This window comes from Plectropomus leopardus, chromosome 22 (assembly GCF_026936395.1).
Source record: "Plectropomus leopardus strain MGB_pleo_1.0 chromosome 22, ASM2693639v1, whole genome shotgun sequence".
Classification (NCBI taxonomy): domain Eukaryota; kingdom Metazoa; phylum Chordata; class Actinopteri; order Perciformes; family Serranidae; genus Plectropomus; species Plectropomus leopardus.
The window spans coordinates 5,717,537-5,731,073 of NC_142197.1; the positions used below are offsets into that span (position 1 = coordinate 5,717,537).

At 38.9% G+C, this 13,537-nt stretch overlaps 1 protein-coding gene across 3 annotated transcripts in view; it reads right to left on the reverse strand.

The window, feature by feature from the left end:
• Positions 1–13,537, reverse strand: part of abtb3a (ankyrin repeat and BTB domain containing 3a) — a 210,106-nt gene that overhangs the window by 37,830 nt on the left and 158,739 nt on the right. For all 3 annotated transcript variants that reach the window (XR_015775591.1, XM_088073000.1, XM_088072999.1), the window contains exon 3: positions 5,482–5,692. Coding sequence is in view for 2 of the 3 variants with exons in the window: in XM_088073000.1 (XP_087929126.1) it covers positions 5,482–5,692 (211 nt within the window). In the remaining variant the exon portion in view is untranslated. The remainder of the gene's footprint in view (positions 1–5,481; positions 5,693–13,537) is intronic.

The window sequence follows — 13,537 nt, forward strand, 5'->3', positions numbered from 1 at the left end:
AGTTAGGCAGTGTAACGTTGATCAGCAAATAACTGCTATAGGGGCAGTTTCAACATAGCATAGTTCCTAGGCCACAGAGGTCTGCAAGCTAATGTTTAAAGCCTGAGTTGACCGAAAACCCAGTCTGATCAACAGCTGAATTTTTTCGAGCTTGCAGCACATTATATTCATGGAGAAATTACAGTTAGATTGATCAAACCAAATATAACACTAGAATATATTACGTTTGGAAAATGTCAATAGCCCAGGTCGACACACTTTCATGTTTTTATAAGAGAACAATCCCATAATTCAGTTCTTTATGAGAGGAAAAATCATTGAAGGTTCCCAGAACAACTGCCAAAACTCTGGAAAAATGGTGACAATTTTATCATGAAATGACATGTCTCTCTCAAAGTGAAGTGCTCCTTTAGCACATTGTTGGTGTTCTTTGACATCCATTCAGTCACACTGACTTCACACCACAATAAGGACAATCACACAACCAAGACGAAAAAATAACCTACAAAAAAGAACCCAGACAGAAAAACCGGTCAGAATGCTCTTAGTCCTGTTCAGCTGTGTCTTCCCAGTATAATACCAGTAAGAAGAACTGTGAAATCATTCTTTATATCCAAGAGGGCTTGATTATCTGGGCAAAAGTAGGACATAGATATTTATTCTAACACTTCTTGACAAGCTGTGATGTCCGGTAATTTAATCCTTTGATAAATTGACTCGATTTCTCAAGAAATAGCACAAAAACAGTAATAAATAGTAATGTTGCCAGAAAAAAAGCAACAATAAAACAATACACAAACAAACAAAAAACAACAAAGAAACGACTGCAAGAAAGTGCTACAATAACTTTTTTTTGTAACATAATTTTAAATATATAACTGACCATGACCATTGACCATAAAAATCTAACCAGTTCATCGTTCAGTTGAAGCAGACATTTGTGCCCAATTTGAGGAACTTCCCTCAAGACGTTCTTGAAATATTGCATCCACGAAAATAAGACAAATGCAAGTTCACAGTGACCTTGACCTTTGACCACCAAAATCTAATCATCTCAATTATGAGTCGAAATTGAAGTTTGTGCAGAATTTTAATAAATTCCCTAAAGGGGTTCTTCAGATACCACGCTCACGAGAATGCAACAGCCAAGGTCATGGTGACCTAGAACTTGAACTGAGTCGAAGTGGATGTTTGTGCCAAATTTTAGGAAATACCCTCAAGACCTTTTTCAGATATATAGCGCTCACGAGATGGTTGCAAGGTCACAGTGACCTTAACCTTTGACCATCAAATTCTAATCAGTTCATAGTTGAGACAGAGTGAACGTTTGTGCCAAATTTGAAGGAATTCCCTCCAGTGGTTTAAGAGATATTGCATTCATGAGAATATGAAGGACATACAGACGGACAACCCAAAAACATAAAATAATGTCGCGTCTATTGTCAGCGTGGAGGCATAAAAATGACCTACTGTGTATTTTTATATTATTGTCGATATTTAATCTATCAAACACTTATAACCACATTAACTGCCTCATCAGCTGTGTTTTTGTTTCATTTGGCCACGATTCATTATAAAATATTATGTACACAAAACATAAATGACAAAGTTTATTGTTTTCCTGGACTTGATGATGTTCATAGATCTAAATTATTGCTATGAGTCTATCCACTGGCAGTGTGCCTTCAGTGAATCCTCGTCATTCATAATAATTATCCTCTCAGGCTCATAAAAATGGTCCTTTCCCCTCCACATTAAAGAAACTAATAAGCACAAAAGCCTTGGTATATATGGCTTATAGTATATACAGGCTTTTTTCCAGTTCGTTGGTAAAGAGGACACACTTGATGAATCTCTTTCACAAGGTTCTCATTCAGCAGATATTAAGCTTGATTTTTTTTCTTCATTTGTACTTTGCTATCAGGACTATGCCCTCTTTGTGAACTCAGCTATTCAGGGTACTTTTAGCAACAAATGTACTTATTCTACAAGAAACATTAATTATGGTAGAGTTAGGAATAATTCTGACTCACCAGATCTCAGTTTTTGATAATAAGACAGATTTTGCTTCAAGGCTTTTAGAACCACAAAGCAGTCTCAGGCGCACAGTAGAAAACCTTAAATCAAATGAGATAATTTCATGTTAGACTCAGTTAAATTATATTAAGAATCCATCAGTAAAGGTCCCTGTAGAGCGTTATTCCCTCATGACCCTCTGGCGACTGCAAGTTCTCCAAAAATCCAAACAGAAGCACGTAACCAACCAGAGAAATCATTTGGGACTGTTATGTTTACCATGTCTGTAGCTGCCTGGTCCTGCTGTAATTCTGCTGTGAGCACATGTTTAATCAAGGCAGCAGCTCTCAGATATTGACACACTGTGTTTGACTAGTCTACGTTTTGTGTGAATCACTTTCCACCATCGAAGCTATCTTTGTTTTTACACCTACAGTCTGCCAGGAATTTGAACTCTGGCGAGGGTTTTGAGCGTTAAGCAGTCTGACTAATAAAACGATTCAGACCTCCTCCCTAACTGATGAGATACAGTTGCTGTCTAGTCATATTTATGGGGTGTGGTGACGGGAGAAAACACAGGGTGAAATGCACGCAAACTTCACTTGCATGCAGACAGTGTCTTGGGTGCGTCCGTGCCATTTGTGTGTATGAATATTTTAAAAACTGGCAGAAAATTGACCCCTTGCTATGCAAATAAGCCTTGTTGCAAATACTATCTAATTCATAAAGCGCGGTGCTAATTTCCACAGGTAGTTACAGCGGTGCTATTTAACGCTTTTGAGACCTGTGTGTTAAATAGGCACAATTTTATTTTGTTTTGTTTGACTTTGAATGAAAATGATGAAATTATTATGGAGCATAGTGGGTTTGACAATGGCAAATTTGAGGCCGTTTTAAGTTCAACAAAGAGGATCTCACTCTTTAACAAAGAAGCCTATCTCCTTTCAATAATCCTGTCAGACACTTAAAACAACAATCTGAGCCGGTCAGAAAAAAACAAGCACTTTCAGTGGACATAAATAAACAATGTGAACATGCCCAAAGTTTTTACTTTTACTTCTTCCCATTAGTCAGACAGACACAAAAATATAGGAAAGTAGGTTCCAGGTTGAAAAATACCCTTAAACTCTGGATTATTAAGTATATTTTAAGTGTGGAAAGCCAAATAGTAACTCTTAACACATGGTGGCGAATACTTTGTTTTCCCCTTTGGCCAAAAAGTTTGTGACATTTTGTGGGAGTTTCCATAAATACCATCTGTATCTATATCTAATGTTTGCAAAAGAAAGGCCTGATCTGGAATGAAAACACTGAGGGTAATGTTATCCATCCATACAGACAGCAGGCCTGCAGCGACAACCAACACCCAGAGCTGCCCGGAGTAAAAATTCTTCCCTGGACCAAAACACTGAATCTATCACGAAACATAATCTGCTGCAGCTCTGCTACTATTTTAAATTCTTCCAGATTCTTCCCTTTTCTTATAAAGTTCAAAATAACGGGGCGATAAACCAATTTTCTACCTCTAATTTAACATCAGATAAAAGGTGTAAAAGTCATTTCAGCAATTTGCTTCCCTACAATAATTTTTCACCTTACAAGAGGCTTATCTGGAACTGAACAAAACCACCCTAAAATATTATTTTACCTCATCTAATCATATTCTCCCTCCCTCTCATCCTGCTGTGTTATTCAGGCCCTTTCTACTCGTCTTCAACCTTTCAGCAGAATGCTAAATAGAGAATTTCCTCTCCGGGGACCCGAGAGCCTGCTGACATGTCACTCCGCCTGACATTCCTTGCGCTCCCCGGGGTCGTCAGGATGGAGTTTTATCTCATCAGAGTGGAGGAAAGATGTTGGAAAATCTGTCCATCCGTCCATCCAAGTGAAGTCCCTCTGGTTCCCATCAATCTGCTCCATGCCTAGGGACGTGTCAGCGCTGACCAGCCCACGCAGCATCTAACATAGGGATCGCTTGTGGGGCGAAAAACTTGTGCAAGAAAGTAGGAATGTCTGCACTAAACCTTTAAGACCAGCTGAAATCATTGCAGCTCCGGTGTGCCGCTAACTGACAGAGGTGGAGTGGCTGAAAGGATATATGTGTCTCGTATCAAGATGGAGAGCTTTTGGAGTTTGTGCCTGCTGAATTAAGTGCTTTCACAGTGTGTACACTCTGCCAGAAGTGTGGGACGTTTTTGGATATTGGATCTTAACCTATACAAACATTTCTCACAAACAGAAATCATCTTACTGCTTAATTCAAGTCAAAGGACCACACATCATCGAGAACAAGTCAACCAATTGACAAAATTGAATATCTTTTCAGAATGACTCTTTGTTTTTGGCTCTTAGGGGACAAATTCAGTTTTGGGACCATTAGGTGTCTGCCAAGGTCTGTGCCAAGAAAGCTAAGACATGCTGCTTTCTATGGCCTAAATGAATCCTTTGTGCTAAGTTACGTTGCTTAAAAGAGACGAAACTTGACAGCTAGCAGAGTACAGAAATATCATGAGTGTAACATGTTTACCACAAATTTGTCTTTGGATCACAGTTACAGTCACAGGTGCTGGAAAATCAGGTAAATTTCGCGAATCACTTCAATTAGGCAAACAAAAAAGCCACTTCAGTGTTCGTAATGATGCTGGATTGGGTGTTGGGAGCGATAACGCGTTAGCTTCCACACTGGGTTGGTTTGTTTGAATCCAAAACCTCAGTTCCCCTGATCCTTTATGTTCCAGTCAGTTTTTACATTTGTTTTGTGGGACCCATCCACGTCCGCTCCCGCCCACCCGATAAGCCCACTTGTGCTCCTTACGGGGTTACCGGCAGCTTTATTACCCGACGCTGTCCTTCAACGTTTCATGTGCACGCAGCCGGTTCTCAAGTGATGTTGCCCGTGCATGTTACATGTGGACCCGCCCCGTGCCGTCCTGGCGTCCGCTGGTGTGTAATAACAAAGCCATCGGTTCTGTTATTCTTCAGAGTGAGAACAGGCTGTCTGTACAGCATGAGTGTAATTATTTCTTCATAGTTCAGCTGCTCACCCCATTGTTGAGAGATAATAATGCCCATTTTTACATACACAGGGAAACAAGACAGAAACCTGAGTACAACTGAAAGAAACTGAAAAATCCATACAGACCATAAATACGTGAGAACAAGCACTGCATGTTTTTGCTTCTCTAACAAGACAAAAATGTATTTTTCTTCATTTTTCCTGTTTTTTTACAAAGGTCACCAATTCATGCAATCTTGAATTTTTCTCCAGTAACAGTAACCAAACTGAACTGCTGTTCAACTGTAACTAATCTGAGACCACCACATTTAGGTGGACTTAAATATGGCTTCTTGGTCCACAGAAAAAAATAAATCTTAATAACAGATTTTTTCGGCAAACTGTTCTTGGATTTGGACTAAACCAAAAGTGTGAGAGTAGCATCATTTCAGGGTTTTGGTTGGACTCACCTCTCCGTCTGTAAGGTGACTTTGGAGGGCTCGACGTTGGGGTTCTCCCACTCCATCTGTGGGCAGTGCATGAAGTAACACAGGGTGTAGAGAGCCTCGGGCTCCCAGTGCACGCCGGTGTTGGTGGTCTTCTGGTGGACTGGAGTCCCGTTGCTGGGGTTCTTGATGTGCAGCGGCTGCAGGAGATGCATGGCCCGCGACACCAAATCACCTGGAGAATAATTTCATATAAATGAGAGCGCTGCACGGATTTTACCAACATAATGTGATAAAGAAACAGGCAAAATAAAATTGACAAAAACAGATTCAGAATAATAACATGGTGTAGAACACTGAGGGAAGATCCAGTCATTATAACAAAGTCCTACGCATTACTCTCAAATTCATTTTTGTCTTTTGTCAGGCGAGTACTCGCAGCACTTCTGTGATGAGGTAGAGATGTGCTCCTTCATTCGCAAACCCTCTGATTCACCGCACATTCAGTCATACACATGTGCCCACACAATCCTCGCTGAGTGGGAAATTGCTGCCTTGAAATTAAATCTTACGCACATGAAGCCTCGCTCAGTAAATCGCTTAAGAGTCTAAGCTCTTACTCTGTCCTCATTTTATCTTTAGTTCTTATTTTTTCCCAGTTTGCTTACATGACCATAAGGAGAGTTGTGGAGAAACTACAGTATCTGTGTCACTGCAAAATGTCAAAAGAATATGGAAAGCGATTTAAAACCATGTAAACTTCCTGTTATTTGAAATGTGTAGACTGGGAAAGTTCACAGATGCATTCAGGGATCATTTTGATTTTTGAGAACATAGTACAGGTATTTCTGTAGCTTTTTAATAATGTTTCTACCATGAATGACTAAACATGAGAGGTTAAAAAAATCAAACAGGTTGTTAACAAATCAACAGTTTTGTGATGAGTCAGAGTGAGTAATGCACTGCGCTCTTATTTTGATAGAGTGAAGTAGTTGTTACGCCAACATCATTTACAAATGACACAGAAACTGCAGCAGTATTTGGTGAGAGCAATAAAAAATTGTCAAAAACAGATCTGTTAGCATCATTGTCATCTATACTCCAAAAGCATGATTAAATTCCTAAAATTCAGTTATGTCTTTTGGTTTTGGTGTACGAACACTATAAAAAGTTTCTAAAGAAGCAGCTGATCAGGGTGACTCCAAGATATTTAATGAAATGTCCTCTTGTGTGTATTTGAGGAATCAATACTCAAACATTTTGTTCAGTAAAGCTAAACTTCACTTTATTCATGATGGAAAATATCTTTGAATATTATTCCCGAGATACTGAGAAGTCACACATTAAAAAAAAACATGACTGAACGGATTTCTGTAAAAACTACACAAACCACAGAGATTGAGTAAACCTTTATTCGGGGGCCGCACGGAGAACATTTTCAGCTATTTTTCTTGATAAATGTGGTCCATTGCTTTTCAGTATGAACTGATTTCAAGCGGAGTCTGTACGCAGCAGGAGCGGGGAATGAATGAAAGTCAGAGAGAAATTCCACAATTCTAATAGTTTTGAACACCAGAGGAGGTATGAATTTCAAAGACTGAAATCCCAAACCTGTGTGCAACAGAGGCAGATACTCAGCGCTGACATTCAGAAAGTCATAACTCTCTGATTTAAGATTTTGGCAACTTAGCAGCAGTTTATCGATGAGGTCATTAGTGATGCATTTAAGAATAACGATATTGCTCCAAGAGGGAAAATACTGCAGTGAGAGCCTGCAGGGTCGATTTCTCAGAAAAATTAATATCCCCATTGATCTAATTATTTACTCCGGTTATGGAAACGCGGGAGGTTTCGGGCTCGTAAGGAGAACACAGGCACTGAGTTCAGATAGAAAACAGCAGTCTGAATCTGTGAGTTTGTGCATCCTCTTACTGAATACGCAAGTAATATGTGAATAAAACAGTATGTGTGAAGCTCTGCAGTGCAACAGTAAACACACACACACACACTCTCTCTCTGATCTTGTCTGATTGTTTATCCCAAAAATACCCAGTCTGAGGAAAGTTGGCCTGTCTTGAAACCTCATTGCTTAGACAGAATGACACGGTGAGTGTGCGCTCCAAGCTTCTCCATCTGTCAGACTAAAGGCCCCTGACAGAGTTCACAGGCAGTCACACGTAAACAGAGCACGATGCTCACAGCACAGTTTGCACTCCGGCTCCAGGGAGCACCCTAGACGGTTATCTAGAAAGAATTAAATATATCAATAAATAATAGAAAACAAGGGGAATCGTGTCCTATTTTCTATAATTGAAGATGTGTGACGGGATAAGACTCCCAGCTGCAGGTATGACATATTAGACAAACATGATTAGGTTTGGTCACGTAGTGCAATTAGTCAGATGGAGCGGGGGCAGCTCCTGAAGGCGCTCAGTGCAAAGAAACCATGACAAGACGTGCCCTCAGTCTGACCTACAGCCAGTGCTGCAGCTGTCATTGAGAAATGAAGCCAAGGTTTTAGGGGATTAAAACGACAAAAACACAAACTATCATTGACCTTTAAGCTAACCAATAAAAGCATCAGATTTAAAATATATATATAAAGCTGTTTGCAATTTATTAAATTTCACCATGTATGTATGATTTGTCCGTGGTTATTGTTTGGTGTGTCAAAGGGCCCCAGAGTCCTCCACTGTCGGCATTCATGCATGTGAAGAGGCCGCAGGTGTCTGGTAGACCTGGTCGGTACTCTCGACTCCAGCAGTCTTCACTGAGGGTTATGTGAGGAGGCTTTATGAAGATGGCCCTAGAAATAGAGGTTTTCCTCATCAGAAACTGTGATTTGTGATGGTTTTGGAGAAGAAATGATCAGAAACCACGTGCTTGTGTCATTCTGAAGGGCAGTCACAAACAACATATTTTTGCATATCTAACATGCATATTTTTGCTTTGTAACCTGCACAAACATAAAATATTTTAACCTTTTAGTAGTATTTATCAAGCATTTTAATTTTTTAAATCAGGCACTTGCGTGCACTTTATTATCTATTGCACTTGTCTCTTTTTAACTGCTGCTCAGTATCTTTAACTGTGTCTGTCTTTAACTGTTATTTCACTCTGATGTATGTATTCTTACAGATATGGATGGAATGACAATTAATAAACTTAAATGTGAAGCTTTTATTATTTTATTATATAAAGATGTGCAATACGTTTCATAACCACTAAAATATTAAGTTAATTTATTCAAAACAGTTTTGTCATGATTTGATTTATTAAGTCATTTAGCAAAGAAAAATCCCAAACGTTGCTCCTGTCCAACTTTGCAAAGTGAAATCTCATTGATTTATTACTTTTCTGCTCAATATCATAACGAACAAGATACTTGAACTGCTGACCAAACTGAAGTTGCCACCTTGAGCTCTGGGAACATGTCACAAGTCTTTTCCACTATTTTGTAACAAAACAAAAAATCAATACATTAATCAATGAATGCAGCAATCGTTTCTTGCAGCTCTCTCCTCGACTGTGCAGCTTGTTTGGTGCTCAGTAGCATTTATCTTAAAACATCCATCAATTCATTCAGCACAGAAAACCTTTCCACTCCAGGTACTCAGGAAGTCCCCCTGCTACTCAGTGTGAGTTTACGCAGTGTGCTACTGCTCTGAATATTAAGAGGAAGCGAGACATTAATACAGATTAAGGAGATAAAGCAAATACGACTGGAATATGCATTTACATCATAAAATCCCCCGCTCAGTGGGAAACAATGTAAGCTAACCATAGAGCAGACAACAGAGAAACAAACTCTACCAACTGAAATCGGGCCCCTCGGGGGTTTGCAGAGCTTGCTGAGGAAAAACAGAACTCTATAACCACGTCCATAAATAAAAGACAACTAGTTTTTACCACAACAAACTTCTGTTGTCCCTTTGAGCTAAAAGTCAGCGCCGATCATCGAGCTTTCTGTGCCGTCATTAATTGTTCTTGTGACTTTGGTTTTGTCAGCAGGACAACATTTGCTCCCGTCTCCTTTGCTGTAATTATCTAAGCAACACTCCTATGGGGTTCATGCTTCATCTCTTTTGAATTAATCATAGGGGACAGCTTAGTGTCTTCTTTCTCTCCCAGCCAAGTCCTTCCCTTTTGGAAGGACTCATTAAAGAACAGGACTTTGTTCCCTATTCCCTGAGAAATAATGGTGGAACAGCACAGAGCAAAAACTCTCTGCAGCTATAATGAAATGTCAACACTGTAAATTCTGTCATACAGCAGCTCCAAAACCTGGAATTATCTTCTCGACGTCATTACAGCCGATGCATAGCACGTAATGTAAGTTTATGATTCAATGTTTTCATGTAACACGAGAAAAGCACCTCTCTTCACCTTTCCACCAAAACAAAACTTTAACAAGACTCCCAGCTCCATTTAAAGGATCATGGTCTAAAGTGCATTTAGGGCGTGTCCAATCCCACTTTTGCTAGTTAAGTGGTGCATAATTCGGGCACAAAGGAGGCAAAGAGGTTGCATTTAGTCCCTTCATTAATCGTAGTGTGTTATGAGCGTAACATGATTTCAGCCAATCTGTGTCATCTCCAATTCTATTACTATTTACATACACTATAAAATCTGACGAGATGATTTTCTTTAAAAAAAATCTAGGGAACCTTTAAATATTTAAGTAAATATAACTATTAATCTTGTTTTTGTTTACAGGTATCTGGTTTTAAACCTAAGTATAAGAGACATTTTGACCTGATGACGATGCTGGATGAAAAGTCATAATGTCACCAAAGTTATTACAAATCATCCTGAGGAGGACATGAATGTGTGAAACAAATTATACGACAATCCATCGAATAGCTGTCAAGATAATTTCAAACTCAAATGCCAGAATAAGTGTTGGCAGAGTTTGTTTGTTAAAATTGTACGTTTCATACATCATTCAGGTTTGTTGAAACTTTGTGTTATGTTTTAATTTCATGTTGTGACAATGCTGTGGCTAACGGTTGGTTAATTTTAAGTATGAAACCCCTTATGTGGTTAGTGTTTGGTAAACATCAAGTTTTGGCTAGAAAATGAAAGGATCGGCATTTAAATCTAAAGTGTATCTGTTTCACCTTTAATGTACATCTTAACACCTCTTTTCTTTTCTTGGTGTCAGTTTATGGATTAATGTTTCTCTTTTTAAGTAAAGATTGATGAAATAACATTCACTTCACAGGATGTATTTTTGACTTCTTAATGTACTCCTCTGCAACAGGTGCAATTAATCACAACATAATTATGTTCTCATCAAGAGAAGCCACAGGGATGTGGTTGAGTTACTGCGTTTACTTTGACCGAGAGTAACTATGTTAAAGTTCTTCTTGCAATACACAAGAATTAAAAGATATAATTATGAGTCAAATAATACACCTTTTTAAATCATTAAATGTCAGATATTTTCAATGTAGTTGTCACTTATCTGCAGATTTCATGTTGATATTTCATATTCAATATCTGTTTTTTTATTCGTTCTGTTCTGTATTTTCGCAGAATTATTAATGGGAGTTCAAAATGTATTTATGTGGAAATTCAGGAGACTGACCTCCTGCAGATAACTCAGTGTGAAGTCTGTCTGGGAAAGAGAAAGTCAGAATTCATCAAAATAGCAAAATGTTTAATGATAATGAGATGGATGAGATGCACGGCAGCATTTTGTATCTTTTCATCTCTGAACAGGCTCAATGCACACAACTTTTGAACAGCAAACTTAACGCGGCGTCACGTTTCTGCTCTATCGACATAATCCTTTGAATTGGATCATTCACAGTTGCTGAAAATATGTTTTACTGACTGTTTTATACCTTCACTGACTGCTGACTTATGAACCCTAAACCAGCTAGAAGGGGCAGAAAGTTTTCTGGAAAACCTTAGTGTCTGCACGAGACATTTTATGGAAGTGAAACTGAACTGAAAACTCTTGAGACTGAAGACACTTGGCCTATTTTGGATGTTTTCAAGCTGTTTTGTGTTGTGAAAAAACTAAAGATAATGTATCTGGCATTAAAAATCAACTGAAAAAAATAACTCAACAAAAACGTTTCAGTAAAGGTCGAATGCCTGCAAGCTGCACTTTTCTGATCTGTTGCTTCTTTAAACAAAAGCATTTAGACGCTTTACATTAATTTTGAGCATGAAATGTTTCTTTTTTCAGAAACAGCTGAAAGTTTTTGTGTGAAACTTTTGTGTGTTACTATCAAACCCATTCACACGGCAGACTCTAGGCTTTTAGGGTGTTAAATAAGGCATATTTGTGATTCTTTTAAATGACAGTTTAAATTCTGACATGCATTAAATCTAATTGAGCAGATGTGATGTAAGTGTTGTTGCTTTTTTTAAAGAGCATATTGCCCGTAACTAAAATTATAGCCGGCAAACAAGCCTGTAATTCAAGCAGACAAAGTGAGGTGAACTTCTTATCAAATGTGACCCGAGATTATCACGGCGAGACAACTGTTGTGTTCCCTAATGGACGACTGAGATGGAAGATTCCTCCGCTGTCCTCTGACACACTGTCATGGCCTACAGCTCCCCGGGGGCCGAACCGAGAACATTTAATCATCACTTGGTAATACGACCGACTCAGAGCTCTGCCTTTGGGGCACATTAGCAATTCTGTGGCAACTATTAATCACAGTCAATTACAGGACATGTCATCATCAACACAGAACTAGCAGATACTTTTACCAGAGCTGCTCAAGTGGAAATAAATCACCAGTAGACTCATTTAATACGGGACATGTGAAGGGAGGTCAGTAAGTGTTTGAATAGGCAGAGGATCCATTGACAGATACACTGCAGGAGCTGCTTTTGGGACTTTAAATATATATGATATTTTCATAATTAAAAGTCACACTTTTAAAGTAACCCAGGAAGGATGCGAAACAGAGGCTGAGTGACCATTTCTGGGAATTTACTGTTGGGCCAGTCGATCTGAGAGCCACGGATGAGCAATACAAGAACAAAACAAAAGGGTAAAAATATATCCGAATGTGTTTTCTTCTGCAGAAGTAGGAAAGGGAGGGCCGGTCACGAGCGGACCACTGACGCATCCTCTATTTGATCTTTTTATGCACTGAACTCGTAGTAATGTGACACACTGTTTGTGTTCTGAATAACTCACAGCAACATGGAAAAGCAGCAGGGAACCATCTGCAAAGGTGGAGCGGGAAAAAAACAGAACAACCAAAAAGAGGACAAATAAAGTGCCCTGCTACAAATACTACCCAATGATTCATTCATTCTGAAGCACCAGACATCAGAGCAGCACGAGCGATGCTCCCGCTATTGTGCTGCCTTGAACCGAGTCTGAAAATATCACACATTACTCACATGTATCCTCAAATGTATGACAGAACAACACATTAAAAGCAAAAATGGCAAAAATAAGATGAATATGAACCTTATGTCAGTGACAGAGAATTCAATGGTAATCACGGAGCAAGAAAAATTAATTAAATTAATAAAGTGGAAGATCACTGACTGAGTTTGGAGTGAGAATGTCTTGGTCTATGGGTTAAACACAGGGTTGACATACTCTAGAGGATGTGCTAAAAGATTATTGTGCAATTATAATGATTTAAAAAAGATAAAACAGATTGCTTAGTAACTTTGACCACGTCTCAGCCTGTTATACCCCCCCCCTAGTGGCCAAAAAGTAATAAATGCATCTTTAAATGTTTCTCCAAAGTTGCATGCAGATCCTGCAACTTTATTAATGAACTACTGAAAACTGAGATAATGTGCAGTTTGTAAGCAGCCACTACAGCACAGAAGAGTCTATCTCTGGAGGTGGGCGCTTAAAAGGGAACACTTGAAGGCAGCAGCAGCATGATACCATCTGTTTTACCCCAGGATCCTCCAACAGAACAGTGGGGCACAGAATAATTCATTGAAATGTTTAGTTTTGAATTACAAATTATCTCAGAAATATTAGATTCATTTAAAGAAGTTCAGAGGGCTAGATTTCTATTTTCGTTTGATCAGCAGGGAAAGCAGAGGTCAAATGTCCAGAGTTTACCCCCCGTCCTCCCTG